This window comes from Haliaeetus albicilla, chromosome 6 (assembly GCF_947461875.1).
Source record: "Haliaeetus albicilla chromosome 6, bHalAlb1.1, whole genome shotgun sequence".
In the NCBI taxonomy this organism is placed as follows: domain Eukaryota; kingdom Metazoa; phylum Chordata; class Aves; order Accipitriformes; family Accipitridae; genus Haliaeetus; species Haliaeetus albicilla.
In genome coordinates this window covers 45,048,299-45,068,221 of record NC_091488.1, presented here as the reverse complement: position 1 = coordinate 45,068,221, position 19,923 = coordinate 45,048,299, and the positions used below count along the sequence as shown (strand labels likewise).

At 43.7% G+C, this 19,923-nt stretch overlaps 1 protein-coding gene and 1 long non-coding RNA gene across 11 annotated transcripts in view; one reads left to right on the top strand and one right to left on the bottom strand.

Moving 5' to 3' along the window:
- Positions 1-3,577: 3,577 nt before the first annotated feature.
- Positions 3,578-19,923, bottom strand: part of STXBP5L (syntaxin binding protein 5L) — a 194,424-nt gene continuing 178,078 nt past the window's right edge. For 7 of the 10 annotated variants that reach the window (XM_069785870.1, XM_069785871.1, XM_069785872.1 and 4 more), the window contains 7 exons: positions 18,724-18,822; positions 15,042-15,281; positions 13,728-14,088; positions 12,621-12,786; positions 10,150-10,261; positions 9,546-9,766; positions 3,578-8,559 (listed from right to left, as the gene is read on the bottom strand). In XM_069785870.1, the coding sequence (XP_069641971.1) occupies positions 8,518-8,559; positions 9,546-9,766; positions 10,150-10,261; positions 12,621-12,786; positions 13,728-14,088; positions 15,042-15,281; positions 18,724-18,822 (1,241 nt within the window). In that variant the 3' untranslated portion in view covers positions 3,578-8,517. The remainder of the gene's footprint in view (positions 8,560-9,545; positions 9,767-10,149; positions 10,262-12,620; positions 12,787-13,727; positions 14,089-15,041; positions 15,282-18,723; positions 18,823-19,923) is intronic. The other 3 variants (XM_069785874.1, XM_069785877.1, XM_069785879.1) reach the window with 1 other exon arrangement.
- Positions 5,246-11,893, top strand: LOC138685736 (uncharacterized). The gene is made up of 2 exons (XR_011325150.1): positions 5,246-5,800; positions 6,325-11,893. It is a non-coding gene; the product is annotated as an uncharacterized lncRNA (long non-coding RNA).

Genomic DNA, 19,923 nt, shown 5'->3' with positions numbered 1-19,923 from the left:
TGGAAAGCCAGGAAATGGCTTTACAGCTGGCTGGATTTCTCACTGAGCAGCTGTGCAGTGTTCACAGTGAGTGGAACCGGTGCTTGGTTGGCCTCTGATTTTTAGGAAAGCATTTTGGTGACTGACTGCTGTAATTCATCCTACTGCTAGCTTGCAAACTGGCCTTGAGAGGGATATTGTTTGGACTCTCTTACAGTTAACAATCACCAGCAAAAACATCCTTTTTTAAAGACTGAAACTCACTTGGTTAAAAACTTAATGGCAATTTGTATCTTTGTGAAGGAAAAGAAAGTATGTCAGTCAGCCAGCTGAAGTGACAGCCTTGCTGGTGTTTGAGCTCTCTGGTGTGTTAGAGAGGTGTTGCTGAACGCTGGTGGGTGATCTGTGGTTCTTCGTTCAGAGACCTGTCTCCTAGGGAAGCCTCATACCCTGCCTGTTGGTAGCCTCGCTAAAAACTGCTCAGATTTCCCTCACGTTTTGCCTCAGTGTCGGACTCCATCCCTGCAATCAGGCAGAAAGTTTTTCTGGGAGTTTGGGCTTGTCAAGCTGAGCTGGTCCCAAGGCTGACTCGGGTCAGCTGCTGGGATCAGATGTTTCAAAAGGGGAAGCAAGGAAGGAGCTCGCAGGGAATTAACCTGCCACTGTTTGGCGTTACTCTCCTCACTAATACCTTCTGGTCTGGCTAAACCTCACCTCATGTGGTTTTGTTTCCCTTCCAGACGGTTGCAATGGTTGTACAAGTTCAGCTGGTTTTGTTAACTTCATACAATGCCTGACCTTGAATTGTTATTTTCATCGTGTAGCCCTTGTGTGGTACAAGAAAGGGATGACAGGTGCCTCCTGTCACCACCTTTATGCCTCTATTTTATCAGGTCTTTCTTCTGCAGTTCCTCCCTTATGTAAGCAATCTCCATCTTTCCATTCTTGCCTCCTGTGAGAAATTTTCAAGCCCCTAATTATTCTTTCATTTCTGAACTTCTGCCAGATCCCTTTGAAGAAGTGTACTTTTGAAGTTGCCTTTATAGCCTGATCTGAGAGGATGCATACTTGGCTTTCAACAGCCCAATAGCGTGCTTGAGCTTGTTAACTTCAGATGCCGCGCTTTTGGCGTGGCCATTATCCTGACATCAGAAGTACCCGGCACCGAGGTTTCAAGAACATGGTGAGTTTTAAAAGATGTTAATGGGGCCTGCGTACAAAAGGCCGCATCCTGGACCCTGATCCGCCACCTGCCTGTTGGGCAGCAAAACGGACACGTGGTATTGAGTCAAAGCCCCGGGTGAGGATGCCTTGACTGCCCTTCTCAGCACTGACGGGGCCTGCTTTCCTGTTTTGTATTTCACTTTACACTGAGATTTTTTTGTTTCCTTCCTGCCTGCTCTATGCTGTGGTTTTCTACCACATCTGTCACCTGATGGCTGAGCTCTTTATCCACAGCATTCGGTTGGTAAGACAGTTGTTTCTTTTCTTAGCTTATTAAAGCTTTTATTATTAACAGATCTGAGCCTCAGCACCCTGGTGTCTGACCATTTGTGTGCTCTGCCTGTGAAGGTGCTGGGTTGAGCTCATTACCAATGCACAGGGCCTAATGATTTCCTGTCCCGGGGTGTCCTGCGGTGACACACCTGTGCTGTATTTCAGGCCTCACTGGAGCTGTGCTAATTTGAGTTGCTTGTTCTTCAGCACATTACAATATTTCCCCCCCCACTTACTGTCTTTAGAATTTTGGAAGGACGGATCTCACGCGTAGTTCCCAACAAGCTCTCTAGACGGGTGATGCTAATCAATAAGGGGATTGACACAGAACTAAACTTATTTTGCTAAACAAACTCAGTGAGTTCATTTTAATTAAGCAGTAATTTAGAGCTGATGAGATGACAAAAGGTGGCTGCTGCTCTGTAAGCAAGGTGGCTGTGGTGTTTGAGTCATGATAGTAGAAGTGGCTCTGAGCTGTTGCCTGATTGCTGCTATTTATGTTCCTTAATTCTGATGAGACTTGAACCATTAGTGAGACTAAGCAGGGGAAGCAGAAGAGGGCTTAGGTCAGGTAAGCTTACAACAGTGCAGGAGAGGATACCTGTTATTTTATCAGGTTGGTAGAAGGAGGTTGGCTGCTTGTGTTACTCATTTTTTCCTGTGGGCCCCTCTCCCCGCCCCCCCCCCCCCCCCCAATGGGCTGAGGCCTGTGTTTAGTTGGAAACCGGGCTTTTTTCTAGTTCAGGATCTGATAACTGGAGTGCAGCTTACTCTCTTCTTGTAGACAGGACGGGATGCATCTGATCGCGTTCGCTCCCTGTTCCTCAGCTGGTTTGTGCCTCTCTTTGCAGTCCGCTCCTGCCTCCTGTTAGCTGGCGCTGCCCAGCGTGTGCAGTAACACATGGGGACTGGCAAGCCCGAGAACATGACGGATGAAGGCTACGGAAGGGGTAGGAGTTCTGTTTCTTTTACAGCAGCCTTGTCCCTCCGTGTGTACGGAGTTGCTACTGCAGCCTAGTCCTGCCTTGCGCCCTGCGCTGCCCTTGCCTGGCTGCTGCACCAGCAGGTGGGTGTCTGTCTGCCAAAAGACATTGGGTTGGGACCCAGTCGTGACCTGCGGTCACCAGGAATGCCTTGTCTTCACCTCACGTGAACCTGCGTGACCTGGCGCCTCGCAGGGAGAGCCCGGCCCCTTGGGCTGTCGAGCAGCCTTGTTCTGTTCGGTTCATATCCACTTGTCGAAACGACTCAAATTTTGATTTGGCCTATTTACTACTGGTATAGGGCAGAACTTCTGTGGACGTGGTAGCAGGAACTCCTGCCACTGATGTTTGATACAGCTACTCAGTCCTTTGCCTTGCACGCAGACCGCAAGCTTGTTTTGCCTTGGTCTTTCTGCTGCAGGTTTCCTTTTGGTCCCTGCCTACTGCAAGTGCTCCTTGGGTGTTCTTGCAGCTGGGCAGTGGTGGGAGGGAGGCAGGTGACAAAACATGACACACACATAATCTGATCTGGTTTGGTCATATTGCCTTTCTCCTGTGCTACCTGTATTTCACTAAAAAGAGAGTTGTGGTGTTTTTTCCTCTAAATCCCTAGCTGAAAAGAGGGAGCTGGATGCTCAGCAGCTTTGGCTGACGTTTTTGCGCTTCTCCTGGCAGAACAACTCCATCGTGTTGTTGATAAGTGCCTTTCAATGAGCTCGCTTCTGCCCTTTTGAGAGTTCAGCTTGTAGGTGACTGCTTTTAGCCTGACATGGAAGTAAGTGAGTGATGTGCAGGCTGCCCTCAGCTGGCTGAGAAGCCCGGCTAACGCAGCTAATGTTCCTGGGGCTGGGATCAGGGTTATGAGCGTGACACCATGTGAGCTCCCTGCAGTGAAGCACAGGAACAGTAGCTGGGGTCTGGGTTTTGTCCCTGTGTGAGCTGCTGGAGGAAGGGAGGTGGCCGTCCCCACCCAGCGACAACCATGGCTGCATTTTCCGTATCCCTGGGGGTAGCGTTAACTTCACCCAAAGTCTTTACGTAAACCATGCACCTTTGAAATACTAAAAGAATCTAGGAGTAGAGGTTGAAAAAAAAAAAAAAAAGAGATCAACACCAACTAATACCAATTCTTTATTTTCTTTCCCTCTTTTTTTTTGGTTGTTACTGGGGATTCAAAACAGCCTCAGTTAAAGATGCCTTAGTTTTCCTTTTGTGACGCCGATTTAGGATACCTGTGGAAACAGGACATGGTTAGCGCAGGCGTGTGTGGTTCACCCCAGATTAGCCTTCGTTCTGAGATACAGGTAATGACTCATTAACAAACCCCACACATATTCTGTCCACATTTCCTTGACATTGAATCTGAATATTGGTTGCTATTTAAAAAAGTACAATGTCTGATTTGTTGATTTAATCACAAAACAAAACACATGAATGGAAACACTCATTTACGTGACTATTGCTTATACACCTAAGATGACGAGTTGACTACAGATGGCCACACGTAGTTCCTTAATGAGAGAGAGTGTGTTCTTACTAAGACCAAACCAAGGCAAAAAAACATTCAAGACCAAAATACACTGTGCTTGAATTCACCTTTAGGTTATGGAAACAGATGTAGGGCAGGGTATCTAAGGGGTGCAATTAACTGAAATCCAGCTTTTTGCCCGTGTTACACTATGGGCAGTTTGTAAATGGAGGAGTCCTGAGGTTGAACACAGCTCTCATTTAAGCTGCAACATTTTCCTCACTTCTTAAATTGTAGACTGAAAAAAGTATTTTTGTATGCATACCTTCTTTGACGCCACAACGTGTGTGCTGTAATGGGCTTCTGTAAAAGGAATGTGTAAACTCTTTCAGAGAATTTCTGTATGTGATAATTTTATACACTATGTGTAGTAAATGGAGTATTTCTGTTTAAATATTTGTGTAACAAGCTATATTCTGGTAATATAGGGAATATCTAATTGATGTAAGTAATTGAACTCAAAAATTTAGAAAACAGGTAATTATACAAACCAAAAACTGATTCTCAAAGTTTCCTTTATCATGTCTTTTAATTCAACATTTGAAGCTTAAGTTAAAACTCTAGGAATGGATTTTTTTTTTTATAAAATAGCTTGTACTTCATTGAAGACTTGCAAACTCTGAAAACATATATAGATAATGTAATTTAATGTATCTTCTCTGCATACTCTATCTACAGCTCTAGGCATAAGATTAAACACACCTGGTCAAACCCAGAGGCGTGTGTGCACTGTCGGAAGTTTTCTGTGTCCGGTTTTGGATGTGGCTGTGACAGAGAGCTCCTGTAAAGAAGAATGTAAGGGAACAAGGTATCCAAAAGAACAAAAAGCATTTTAAATTGAGGTAATATTTCCAGCCAATCTGGTCTATTGTAATGGAGGATTGCGATGTTAAAGATATGTCTAAGTTTAGGATTTAGCTTGAGGTGGCGCTGTCTTAGTGGGAAAGGTGAAAGCACATGATTTCAACATCCAAGGGCAGCTCGTGTCCTCAATTTTCTTACAGCAAGTCAGGTCAGATGCTGTGCTCGTTGCTTGGAATTCTGTGTCTTTATGCCTTTCACTAACAGCCTTTAGTAGCGTGTTCAGGTCAGGCCTTTCAAGAATCCCACACTCCCCCTCATTTCACAATAAATCAACCAGGCAAGAGTTCTTCCTCCCTCACTGAAGTTTTTAAGTGAAGTTTTTTTTCCCACATACATGGTAAATCTTGATAGAAAGCATTTAACAGTGTGCACTAACAAACTTATACAACATATACATTACATATATATATTTATATATATAGAATGTTCTATATACAAACATATACAACTTTTTAGATCTCTACAGACTACAAGAAAATTGATAATTATAGTCACAGGTGGTGAACTGAACAGAAGTAGTAATTTGTAACTGTCTGGAAATATCTAAAATAAGTAATAGTGGAAAGCAAGATACAGCTGTGACCTGATGGGGAGTACTAGAGAAAAGTTGCTTAAAAGTTTAGTATTAAAAATTGAAAGTTTGAGGGATGCTAAATTTTCATTTCTCTGTTGCATAAAAATGCAAATGGAAATCTACTGGCAGGTGTTGGTGGGGTTTTTTTTGTTTTTTTTTGGTGTTTTTTTTTTTTTTTCCCCCTGGTGTTAAGCTAGAGACTGTTGGCAGCCAAAGTCAGTCAGGCATTGTGTAAAAGACTTGTTGAAGACACTTTTCTCTCTGGGCATGCTGGAGTGATTAGCAATTAAAAGTTGCTCTTAAATTTCAGATGTGATTCTCAAACGAGTGAGCAGGCTCTAGCTCCAGCCTGAAGACATTTCCACTGAAATCAAGGTAACAGGGCTCTCTGCAATGTTAGCCACCCACGTGGGGTACAGCCGAAAACTTAGGCAGAACAGGTAGCTGCCTTGTCATCGAAGCGAACCAACCGCTGCCCGAGCGCCAGGGCTGTGTTCGTAAAGGCTGACTGCGTTACACCAGTTCGTAGTGGAAACGTTACACCCACAGGCTATGGGGCCCAAGTGCCATGATGGAACTGGTAACGGCCTTTCCAGCTGCACCGCCTCGGCGCAGAAGCAAGCGCAGAGCTAGGTACAGGACAAAGGCTGGTGGGGCAGCCTTGGCTTGGTATTAACAACGTATTAACTGCTCAGCTTCTCTGAAAAAGCAGAGAAGGCAGGAAGAATAAGGGCTAGAAAGTTGGTTGGAGAGTTTGAGTGAGTGCTCTGCTGCCTGAAATGATTTTGTTGCCCAGAGACTAGTGGTTTTGGAGTACAGGCCAGAGCACATGTAGAGTGAATGTACATTTAAACAGAAGATAGAATTGCTATAATGTTCTCATTTATTTCTCACCCTAGATGCCTGGTTACAGTGATGCTTCCTCACACATGCAAGCAGCTAGTTCTGTGACTGGGCCACTGGAAGGAGTTCCCCAACCCAGTTCCTACTGGCATCAGAGAGAGTGGTGAGTTTGCAGTTTCCTCAAACACACACACGCACAGAGACATCCGGACAACTCCGGTTCCTTAACTCTCAGCAGAAACCTAGGCATTGCTTGGGCTTTGACTTTCTTCCCAACAAGTTCCTACAGTTCTCACGATTATAGAGCAGTTTCTCCTGTGACAGAGAGTCTCGCTAGACCTGTCAGGGCCATCACTTTGATGTTGCCCACAGACGAGTGTAGAAATCGTGTAAAGCATGAAATTCCTGTTGTGCTACAATGTGAATTTAAAACTTAACACCTCAAACCTGTTCCAACCCTTTAACTTGTGCAGCTGGGCTGATAGTGAAGCTGGACTTCTGGACTGTACAATTTCCTGGGCTCCATTTTATTGTAAGAAAAGGAAGGGTATGGGAAAGGCATCTTTGAGAGAGATCATCTGAACACTGGGATGACTTAAACACCAGTGAAGATAAGGCCCAGTTAGGAGAGGGATGGTGCCTGTCTGCATCACTGTCTGTCAGGACTCCTTGAAGGGACAGAGGATGTCACTCTTCTCGTATAGAAAAATTTTAAATGCTGCTTTTCCACCTTTTCCTCACTTCCCTTTTCTAATTTGAAACGATGTCCAGGCACATGAAGACAAGCCTTCAGTGCCTTGTTTCCAAGCCAATCTTGGAAAAATTTCTAACTTAACAGTTGACCTGTGTGGCAGTCAGGCTCTTGTAGGCTACCGCAGCACACTCATGGACTGGGAATCTCTGTGTGTAGACAGGTAACAGGTTCTACTTACTGTTCTCTTCTGTAGCTGCAGGTTGGAGAGTTTTCTGCAGAGTTCACTGTAGAAACCAAACAAGCTGCTTTGAAGCAGAAGGAAATAACTTTTAGCAGTGTGAGCAGGAAGCCAATGGCCATGCACCTGGGGTGTCACTTTATATATGTGCCAATTCAGGGCTGTATGTTGACAGTCGTTTTTCATGCTCCTCCCCATGCCCATTGTTTAGTTGTGCTGCTGTGATCTGCTCCCCCCACCCCCCTCCAGCTTTGCAGGGGGTTACTGTGCAGTTTCCTTAGCATAATCTCAACTGACCACTTAAAAAACCCACAAAAAAATCACTGCTCTGCAAGCTCCTAAGTAGCTTCTGTGAGCAGAACTTGACAGACTCTCCAACTTGTAATCCTGCGGTTTCCCATCTTGCCTTTCCTAAGCTGGTTTTCTATTCCTGCTGCTGAGAAATAAGGCAACCAAGTGATACAGACACCACAGGGATGAAAAACACCACAGCCCCCTTCAAGGACAACCGAGATCACTCTTGAGCACATTTTAAAAAGTACAGATAAGGATGACATTTCATGTGCTCTGAATTGCAAATAAACCATCTATGCTCGTGTTTTCATTTCAGATAGTGCCTGTCTAGCTGCTTGAAAAAATCTGTAAATTTTGGGCATAGGATTTTGAAGTTACTTATTCTTTTGATAGGAGTTAAACAGCACTGATTTCAAGCAAGGTTTTTCAAGGGAAATAAATAACATAAGAAAATGCAGCTCAACTCATTTTTATGTTGAGAACAGTAGCAAACATGCTTGAAATGTACTGGCTTTTTTGTAATGTCACTTTTAAAAAATAAAGATTTTTGCCATTTAAGGTTTTTTTTTTTTTTTTTTCTCAGAATAGAAATAAATCCCATTTTTCTTCGGTCACAACATGCTTTCAATTTCTTTTTTTAAGATGTCAATTAGTCATGCAAAGTTTTATAAGTGCATTAACATTCGAGTTTGTACAGAATAGTTTTTAACCAGATGCACTCCCCACAGTTCATACCTACAGCTTCTGCAAAACTACATGCCACAGTGATGGTTGAGTTCCTTTTGGAAAAAAATTGGCTATCGCATGAGCCAGCTGTTGGAGTAAGACCCACATGATTCTTAGGTTCCGTGTCACGGTCTGTAAAATTTCTCCTTGACTCCTACTGTGATGAATCCAATAATAGTAACAGGAAAACATCTTCTAGGAGAAAAAACTGTCTCTGGCCAGTGACTGGTAGATTTAGGAATGAATGTTGCTTCCCTGAACAGTTTTCTTAAAGCCACAAGCAGCTGCTTTGAAAATCTAAAACTGGTACCACTTTTTGTCCTTGTATTTCAGCATCACCTACAGCAATGGGAAACAAACAAAGAGATATAAAACACTGCTCTGCATACAAGGTATTGCACATGACCTAGGCCCATTAACTGTCACAAACTTCATAAGTAAAAAAGGAAGAGCAATGCAGTACTTTACTAACAGTCACCAGGTCTTGAGTCCACTGAGACCTTGTATTTAATTCCATAATTGTTAAGATTTTTCCTGAGGATCTTTAACTACTTTTCTTCTGCAAAAAGTACAGAGGTATGGGTATAACCAGGAACTTGCGTTTTACTGCTATGGAGATAAGCTTATCTATGGAGCATAATAGATATGCCCTGAATAGATAAACTTTTTGCATTTCAGGGCACGCTCTTTCTGCATATTTTTGCCTCACAAAAGCCAATAAAAAGGTAAAGGTCTTGTCCGGAGGTGTGCTGCATGTTAAATGAAAAATCTGGGCAAGTATTCTTTAATGTTGTTTTATCATCAAGGAAAAATCACTTCAGTTGATTCCCAGCCTTAACAGCGTGGGATAGAAGAGCTTTCCATTTCCAGCTCTAAGCATAGAAGCTGTCTATTCCAGGCAAGCCCTATTCTATATAACTGTACCACAGTGTTGTACTAGAAATGTTCTCCTCTTCTTCCCAATAAGATCTGTAAAGGTTCCTACATACACATCCACCTACCTGCATAGATGTGCTGCACTAAGTGGCTTAAAAAAAAATCATAATGAATTAGTGAGAAAGGCAAGAGATGAGAAGTGCCATGTTCTAAATTCAGAGGCTAACAATGGATGCTCATTTATGAAAATGTGAAATGAAGGGGTGTACACTGGAAGTGTCTTTTTGGCATTCTCATTGTTTGGGAGCAGGAAAAATGGCCTAGAACACCTAAAACACCACGACTGGGTGAGTGGGGAGAACCGTACTTTACTTTCCCAAAGGGAAGCAAAGGCTCAGTTGCAGGATGGGCAGTTCCTGGTTTGGGGTGTGTGGTGCCGGGGCCCCTACCTCGTGCGCATGTTTGGAAAATGCCTCTGCGCTGGCCATCATGCTCGCAGTCCTTTCATCCAGCTCTCCCAGTTTCTGTCCTCTCTCATCAAGGGCAATGCGTGCACGAGTCAAGTCCCCAATGACTCCTCCTGCGGCTCCTCTCACACCTTCAATTCCGCCTGATCCAGGGATGTGCTGGGCAAGACTGCGAGAGGCTTTTCCTGCCGTGGCCTCGCCAACTGCAAAGGAGAAACAGACAAATGGACAGGAATGAGTTCCTGGCCATGGCTTTGTCAGTGCTGCTCACCCTAGGGCTGCAGCCTTGCAGTGGTGATGCCATCTGAAGTGCAGATGGCACATGTGGAAGACTCTGCTCTGTGCACCGGCACATCTACAGTGCAGTCCTGGGCCCCCCCGCCCTTACTCGTTCAAAAGAAGCTGCCAAGGTGAAAGAATCATGGAAAGGCAACTGAGGATTCTCCCCTTTCTTCATGAGGTTGTCTTTATTTTTTCATCAATGATCTAAATCTTGGGTACCGCTCCATTCCTAAATCACAAGGGCAGAGGATCCTGTGAATTGATTTCTGCAAAAAAACCCACCCAACCCCAATAAATTACTTACAGAGCTCCTCTCTGTCAAAAGCTTGTCCACTTCCTCCAAAAAGTCCTTTGAGAAAGCCTCTGTTTTGGGCTTCTGGTGTTTCCACAGGAGTAAACAAATCCCCAAGCATGTCCTAGTAAAGTCAGACAAAAATCCATGTGAAAAATTAGTGAGATGAAAGCAGTTCTAAGTGATTTCTTTATTTGCATTAACAAGCCACATGCATTGGATCTAAACCAGTTTTCAAAGAGTCTGTTATGTGAACAGTACTGAGTACTTAACATTTGTGTTTCATGACAGGCAAATACTTGGGCTAACTAGATTCACTCAAGCTTTCAAAGGGACTTGGTTTATCATGGCCCAGTCTTACATTCATTACCACAGAGAAAAAAATTTACAAGCAATGCAGAGTGAAAATATCAGTGATAAGATCACATTTCGCTTGGAAACAGCAGAGGCAACACTATAATTGAATAAACAATTTGTTGTGAATTATGTGTTTTGCTTTAGTGATTATCCAGGCAAGCAGAGCAGTCACTCTGTTTTCTCTTTATAGCGTACCCGAGTTCACTGCTTGCTAGCAGTTCAGAGAGTTTGGTGGGGTTTTGTTGGTTTTTTTTTTGACAAAATCCCATCACCTTCCATACAACCTCTCCCCGCTGCTGTTGCTGTGCACGTTGGCAGTGCCATCAGCAATGCTAAATGAGCACGTCTGCTGAAGGCACTGCCATGGTGCCATGGATCTTGGAGCAGTCGACCCAAACAAATCTCAGGCTCAGATTTACCTGCAGCAGTACTAGGAAAAGTGGGCTCTCCAGAATAAAACTGATAAAGAAAGCGTGCAGCCCCATTAGCGTTTGAAACCAGTGAGGCTGTGCGCACTGAGAACAGTTGCTGCCCTGTTGCTCAGCTCTGTGTTTGCTCATCGAAGCCTCAACAGGCAGATACAGCTGTTGTGCTGCACAAAGCGCTCGGCTCCTGGGAGGCTGAGTGCTAGGACGGCGCTGTGACTCACACTTACTGTTCCTCTGCACTGTCACCTGCTCTGGGGAGAAAAATTACTGCAGCCCTTCAAGCCTAAGTGGAGGCTCTCATGCAGCCTGGCTTTATTTTCCTAGGTAGCAGGTGATATGGGGTCATCTGCTTTTTGTACACACATAATGACTGTGCAAGTCTTTTACTGTCCTCTCTGCATAAAAGCCAAGATACAAGCAGCCACAGTCTGACTGTACAGAGAAGCAAGGACTGTGTTTCCCTTGGGTTGGTTGTTGTATGATGCTATTAAGGTTAATTAAAAAAAAAAATCTAGCTTGTAACAGCCTCTCACTATAGGTCCATATTCTAAGATACATTGATCAAACCTTTCGATCACTTAAAAATCGGTTCCCTGCAAAATAATCTCTTCCCGGATGCGCAGAAGCTTGTGGCAATGCTCACCCTCGCAGTGCCTTTTCAGACTTGAGACAGACAGTGCTGTGATGGGAGTTGAGCAGCTCAGCACATGTTATTCCCTAGGGCATAATGAGTGCTGGCAGGACCAGTTCTTTTATATTTCTATCCTAGTTCAGTGCTAATTATATAACCTAGAACTTATTCCCCCTCTTTTTTTCCCTTTTATTACTCATGTTTCTCCCTGTAACCTCTCACAATTCCTCCTCTTCAGTAAATGACTTTTTAATTTGCATTTTCATTGTTAAAAAACCCCAACCAACCCAAATCTAACATTGTAAAGACCTTTTGCTCAAAATAAATTATTTTAATTGGACCATTTCTATAGCTACTGTGTTTTAATGTACAACGGTAGATGCTTTCCTCATGTGGAAGAAGGGGAGTACCAATTATTGGAGTAAAAACAATGGTAAATAATTAAAAAATATATTAAAACAGAGCTTTTTTTTTGATATTAAGCACACTGGTTTGTCTCATGCTCCCACCTATCTATGGAAAGCTGCAGGTATTAAGGTATTTTTAGAGTTACGATAAAAAATGATAAAAACATGGGAAGGAATTTATATTTTCACTGAGGCAGTTGCTGTGTGGTTGGACACATGCCGGTACCAACCGCTGTAGCTGCTGTCCATTTGTAGCTTCCCCTGCTTTCCCTTCAGTCATTTTTAACAGTTGGTCTTTCGTACGGTAGGACTTTGAGAGAAGCAGGCTGCGAAGAGTCCCATTTGGGCACAAACCTGCCTCTGTACAGAGGCTGCAGTTACGCGCGGGCAGGCTCTAGGCTCAGGCCAGCCCTTAGGGCACAGGACCAAAGTGACAGTGTCATGAAAAAGTACAAATGGTGACAGAGCTGCTGACCTCTCTCTGCTGCTGTGGCACCATTCAGCCAGGGCAAGTGGAAAGGAACACGTCTCTCCTGCTCCCGCAGCACAGCCTTCACTTCAAATACTAAAACCCAGCAGTGAACCCGCGGCAATTTACATCTGATGAGTCAGGCCACTGGCCCTCCCACACAAGCACCAAAGTAAGGGTTTGAGCCTTACCTGCAGATTGTCACACATCTCCTGGCTGTATGTCAGGCGCTGGATCTCTGTGGGAGAGCTGAGATACAAAGCTTGCCCTTCGTTAGTGAAACAAAAGGTCCGTGCTATCCTCATGTCTGTTACAGGCAAATAGTTGATGTCCAGCAGTGGGCGAAGGCTGGGCAAGCTGAAGAGAAGCAGATACCCAGGTTAGTTGCCACACGCGGTACACCTGCTCTGCGGCCGCATTTTAAACCAACATTTAAGTTTATGCTCTTCATAACTGGAATAGTTAAAGTGCAGCTCTAAGCTGAAAAATCCCACCATAATCAGGCTGCCTTCCTGTCGTACTTTGTTTTCTTGCACAGAGAAGTTTCAGCTGCCTTGCCTCAATGACCCTTAGGATTCTGTTACTGTCTGGATTTGGGACGCGCATATGACAGTACAGCTTGTGCCACATTGTCTGGGCAGTTTGCAGGGTAAGGCCTGGCCCCAGCTATCGCATGGGCAGCTGCGGGAAATGCGACGGCAGGGCCCTGCTTGCACCCTGCGGACAAAGGCTCCAGCACTGCCTTTGCTGTCCCTCCAGCTTCTCCTGGTTTGCCATTTTGGATGGCACTTCCCCAGATTTAAATGGCCTGGCTGGGGGAAGGGGGTGCGGCAAGCCGAGGGCACTTCTACAGGGGTACTGCACAGCCAGCTCACTGGTGGAGATGACAAGGAAGGGAAACCAGGTGCTCTGAGCACAAAATCTTCTGTAACAGCAAGCAGGGGACTTGCTACTTCACACTAGATAAACAGTACCCTTTCTATACCCGAGTTTCTCTATACTTCTCTATACCTGACTTACCATAACTGAGCAAAATTATCAGGGTTTTCTTTGATGACAGTTAAAAGTCATCAGCCATCAAATTGTCATGGGTGGGGGATTACTATGAAATAAAGGAGTTTGCTTTGCTGTGCAGCTGCCAAGGAAGAGGTATGGCAGCGGGCAAGGCAGGGGATTAAACGCATGCACCAGGGAGCGAACGCAAAGCATCAGAGACTCTGGAGTAAACACAAGCGGAACGTGACTGCACTGTGCCACCTCCTTGCTTAATTTTGCCACAAGATTAGTTAGATAAGTACCTCAGTGTCATGATGTGCCCATTGGCACAAAAGCACGCCAGACAGACGCTGTTACAGAGGGTGACCACATCTGCTCGCAATAAAAAGGACGTTTCGGTGATGTTGTGGACATAAAGACATGTTTGGGAAGGCAATAAGAAGACTTTGGCTTGTTTTTCTGAACAAATGACTGCAAATTGATGATCACCCATATCCTGGGAGGAGGAAGGGGAATGCATGACAAGTTTCCTTTTCCTTGTTTTTTCACCATCGTCAGCACTGTGTGGGTCCCTCCATACTTCATACGGTGGATGTGTCAACGTCCCCATGCAGTCCAAGCACGCGAAGGTCAGCACGGCTCCTTTCAGTGTCAGAACTGTGCCTGCAAAATGTAATTCCTGTCACTGACACTGGCACCACAATTAAACTGGTTGTCAGTACTGTGAATGCGTGCAGCACAGCTGACGTTCAGCTTTTGTAAACAGAGCAAACACATTCATCTAGCTAAGGTGACAAGTCTTGCTTGCTCAGTTCTTCCTGACCACACAAGAAGGTGAACAAACAGGCTGCCAGTACTGAAAAAGTCTTGGGCAGCCAGTATCAAATAATGTATATAATACAAGCTATTGAATACCATAAAGATAGGCTGTTGTTTATTTCTACATTATACTAGTAGGTTATTTATGCCCCAGTAGTAAAATTGCTCCTCTTAGTCTGGTGACCTTCCAGCATCGTTTTTCTAAACAAACCAGGGGTGGGAAACCTCTATTCCTATGCATTCTCCGATTTTTGTCATTATTTTGCTTTAAACATACTAAGCACATGCTGCCTCTCCTCAGACCTGACCTCTCTCAGCCCTCTGTTCTCTCTGCTACACCATCTGTCACTCACTCAGCCAAGGATCTCTCCTGGCACATCAACCTGCCAATGTTTTTGTTTCCTGAACTCCCTTCTGCTTCTCTCCAGCTTTCTGATAGTAAGACAGCCAAACTGTTCACAGCATCCCAGATAGGATTGCATCAGAGCTGTACACAGGACTGTAATTTCACAATATGAGGGAACTCTGCTAATTTCCCTATCCTCCCAAGAAACATGTAATTTTGCCCACGACATAAGGTAATCTTTGGAACTAACACAACCACAGTGTCTCTGTTCACGAAGCTGTGTGTCGCTCACGAGCATCTATCTTTACCTGTGTGCCTTCTATGCAGTGAGAGACCATTGCTTGATACATGTATCGAGAAATTTCTGCCCAAAAGGCCATATAAAATCATCCAGTTATTCCCCCTTTTGTACCAAGACAGATAATAAACAGGAAAAGAGCTGCACTCTTACCACTTGGCGACACCATGACTGGCTCTGACTGCCGTAAATCGTCACTAGCAGGCAGATTAAGGGAGAGGATTAAGACCATACCGAGGCCCGTTCCAACCCAGAGACAGGGGGAGACAGCAGAGTCATTCTTTCGGGCAAAGGACTCCATGAAGTACAAAGCAGTAATTGCTTCCTTTGAGTCCCTGTCGATACTGGACACGCTGGAGCTTCGGGAACGGCTGAAGGAGTTTTCCCTATTTTCTGCATAAATAAATACAAGCAAACAGGCATAAATTGGCAATCCTAGAACAGGCACAAGCCTGCAGCAAATACAAACTCCCTGTAGAGTACAGAAAATACAGAGTTTTCGTAACCTGAGCAAACATTCTGATACTAGCACGATACCAGTTTGCTGCCAGTGTATAAATAAGTGTGGAAAATGCTGTCAGACCTCATCAGTTAGATCTGCATTAGAAATAGCTGCTTATTATGGAGATTAGCATAGACTAATTAGAATTTACAACAGCCTTAGCTCAAAGGACTTGTTCTAAATAGCATGAAATAATTTTAGACCCATATGTTACCAATGCATTTAAAATTAATCCATGTATCTCGTTGCTGCAGGACATGAAGGGAGATGCCATTACCAACTTCAGAGCATGTGTCCTTTGCTCTGCTCTTGTTTCCATCACTAGGACATTCTAGCACTGCATTCACAGCCATCGTTTATCATCAAGCTATTAATAACTGCTCTCTGGGGAAAAGACACCCATTGCTAAACTGATCCCAGCATCCAAAATGTCTTGGGGTGCAAATCGACTCTGGCTTCCCAGGGGGTGAAGTGAGAAACCTGCTCTGCAGGTTACTGGAGTAAAGGAGCCAGAAAGAAGAAGAGAGCAGGGCTGGCTGCTAGCATGGTCTTTGCAAAACAATTTGTGCCACTGCTGCTGCCTACTGACCTGTAGTCAAAAATAGGGCTAGATCATTGGAAACCTCACATGCTCTTCTGCAACAGTAACAACTAGAGGACCAGGAAGTTCTGGAGATGGAGAAAGAGCTGAAGTTATTGGACCTGAGATAAAAGGCTTGCTTCTGAACCTATCATTATGAAGTAGATCTGTGTCTGGTATGAAATTATGCTTCTTACAGCTCAGAAGAGAAAGCTGTCTCTTCAGAGCCAGCAGAAATGTCAAAAAAGAGGAATACTTTCTGCCATGGTTGAAGAATAAAATTAGAAAAGGACTTTCTTACATACTCCCAACTTAAAACTGGGCTAAGCTTCATACTGTATATATGGTTCCTGCTCTCCACCAGAAGCAGCAGTTTTGCTGCTGACTCACTTCCTCAGACAATGTCTTGCAGCACTGTATTCCCCTACCCAGACAACTCTGTGTGAACTGCTGAAATTATCTTCTTTGCAGCAACTACCTGGGAAAGATTGGAGAGAACCACAGCAAAGCACTACTGGAACCACACCAAGCGTTACTACATATGCTACCTTAAAAGTTGGCACAGAGGGATGGGGGCAGATTCTCCTGCTACTCTTTGACACTTGGGCCAGCTTCTGTTCTTTGAGGGCATCCATGACTTGTCAAACAGGAGCTTCACAGGGTAGCTGTCTCTGGCACTTCAGTCACACTCTCATGGAACAGAAATTTAGGTCTACATGAACTTCCAAGCACTGCCCTCACCCCGTTTCACCTTCATGTAGGCACTGTTGTAGCTCTCTAGTTCTGGCTCGGTACCACTAACTGTATCTGCATAAAACTGGGATTGTTTATTCATGTGCAAACACAGTTTCTAATACCTTGAGAATTAGTGTCTCCCATAACCCCAAGCACTTTGTACTTCTGCAGCAGACTGGTTGGCCCAGCTCCTTCCTAAGCACAGTGACAGCTGCCAGGTAAAGAAGGGGAAGACAGTAATTTCAAGGCAGAGATCATCAGGGCTCCACACACATATATATATATTTGTTTTTTCCCCAAAGGGTACCTAATTTTTAAAAAATGTTATTATGTAATTCATTTTCTCTTTACAGGTGTATTAATATCACAGTCACATAAAATTCAAATATGGTGGTGCTCAAACTGAGAAAGATGTTGAAAGGACAAATGCAGTTAGTGTAGGCGACATACACGGAACTTAAAATATATGATGTGCCATTTGCATGTGTCATCAAGATTTCTCCCTCCCTAAATTTACAAGAAATGTTCCTCACTCCTGTGCAGTACAGTTAACTAATACGTCTTCGCAGAACTGACACGAACAGATATAATCTTTGGGACACTTTTGGGAACATACTGTGCCATTTTCTATTAAATACACTACTCAAACTGAAATTCTAAAGACCAGCACGACACATGTCAAAATTTGATGTCATTAAACATATCTGAACAGCAATCCAAAACCTATGAAAGGCTGCAATCACTATGTGACTTTATTGGCTAGCTCTAAAGCAAGGTAAAAATCTCTCCTCTTCCTAGATTTTGGGATAAAATTTAGTTTAGGCCTATTCCCCTGGACTCCCTTCTCAAAGAGATTATACCCCAAATTCTTATTTAGAAACCACTCCACTGTAGCCCAGAGAAACATAAAAACACTTTCTTTGGGAAATTTTAAAAACTTGCCATATCCTTTCCTAGCATAATTGCCATGTTTTAAAATTATGTCCCATCTTCTAAAAGTTGACCTGAACACTGCCAATCTGTTGTAATCCTTAACCCAACCACCATATTCTGGGTTTTCTGTTGCATTTTCCTTTTCTTGCACAGCATGATGGGCATAGCAGGAATGTCAGCTACAACCTTTTTCTGCATGAGTCTGAACCAGGACCACTTCCAGGTACTCCCTGTAACCTAGGTCAAACGAAGTTTATTTGGACTCCCTGCTTCAGTAAGGGGACAGGACGTTTGTATGTGAAAAGGCAGATGCTTTTTGGCTCCTCAGTTCTCCTTCCCTCTTCTCCTCCTCTGCAGGACATCCTATTATATGACACTTTCTCATAAATGGGCTCCTGCCTCTGAACTGCCTCCTGCTTTGAGGGAGCCCACTATTCCCCTTTCTCCGAGAGGCACATACCCAGCTCCCAGGATCCCTCTGCTCTCTCCCAGTCATCTCCCTCAGACAACCATGTCCTTTTTTCCTCCTCTTCCTCTTGCAGACCTGGATTTCTTGGCTCTTCTTTTTTTTCCAAATAATTCTCCAGGCTGTTCCTGCAGCTAGCAGCAGAGGAGCCGAGAGCACCATCAGAGGGGTCCAGTGGCCCCTGAGACCTAACGAATGCCTATCGTTTGGGAGATGCTGCTATTCAGGCTGTTAAGACTATGAGCAGCTCTGAGCAAAAGCATTATTATCTGCAGTCAGTGCATTTCAAAAAGCTGCATTCCACAGGTTAAGACCACACACTATAAACACTGCTACTCCCCTAACAGCAGTCCTGCTTTCTTCAGAGTTTTCATTCAGCCCTGTCCTATGCATGGTTTGGGTTAGTGAGATGCAGATGGAAACTCAGGAACCGACTTCGTAACACTGGAATGATGGTTAATTTCCAGCTACGAGCAGCAGCAGCATACAAACAGAAGACTTCTGATGTAAAAGCAACTACAAAACCTCTAACTTGCTACCCACCTCACTGACAGAAACACACAGGACACTTGAACTCACATGCTAGGATAAAAATGAAGCCAGTGTTTTTGAATCTTACCTTTGTTCATCCATGTGTGAGCAGTATAGTGACGCTCGTCGTGTGAGAATGTACTGATTCCATGTAATTGCTGAAGCATTGCCCGTCTGGAAATGTAACCTACTGCCACAAAATCGCATGCATTGCAAAAGGACAAGAACAATTGAGCCAACCGTCATCATGACATTTATACGAAAGCAGCCCTGAGCAGTTATTGTCCTAGCTCTTTCCTTGCATGACAGAGCTGTCCTGCTGCAGTGCACTGGTGTCTAGGAGAAGATTTAATTTAGGGTTTGGGGGTTTTCTGAGAATTTAAAAGGTAATTTGAGTAAATGATTCCATGTGTTTCAACTGTCACCTTTACAGAGCAGAGATTGCAGGTTTTTTTTTTTTTTAAGTTCCTTTTGTTTAGTGGAAATAAAACTGGAATTTCCTTACTTTCTCATGGAATTAAAAAAAATAAAAAAGGAGGGAGAGTATTAATGAAAATATGTATGCCATCTTCAGGAAAATGTTCTGACTTCTCTATTCTCAGCTGCAGCAAAGGCTCTGTAAGGGGAACACATCCTCACCTATCATCCCTTCCAAGAAATTGTCACTGTGATTATTCTAGAATAGTGGAGTTAGCACTAACACAGAAGCATAAAGCAATTTTCTTCTTGAAGTTAGGAATCATGAAAGTAATAGTATCGCCTGTTATGAGGAATGGAAAAAAACTACCAGTGACAAAGATCAACATTTTCGCTGCAGATGTTTACTTTCATTACTGAAGAGTTTTGCAACTGACTGTTAGTGTCTTGGATGCTATTTATAGGTCCTTTCCTGGTTTTAACATACTGAGTAATTGATCTGCTTATAAAACATGTACAAAAATCGACCTTTTTTGATATGGAAACCGATATATTCTGGAAACAAAGTTAAATGGGTTATATTCCCCTCACTTGGAGATTTCTACAAGTTTTAATCCCAAATATCAGACCTAACAGAAGCTAATGAAACTATTAAAACATTTGCCAGTTTAAAGATCATCATCTTAAAATTTTAAGAGAAATCTCTCACTTTTAAAATTATGTAGTCAGGAAAGCATGCAAAGCTCTGAATGCCAGTGTAAACATACAGTAAAGGAATTATACTTCAAACATGAATTTGCACAAAGTAACATCAAAGAGACACAGAGACTGAACTATATTACTGACGGCAATGCTTCAGCAACACAGAGGA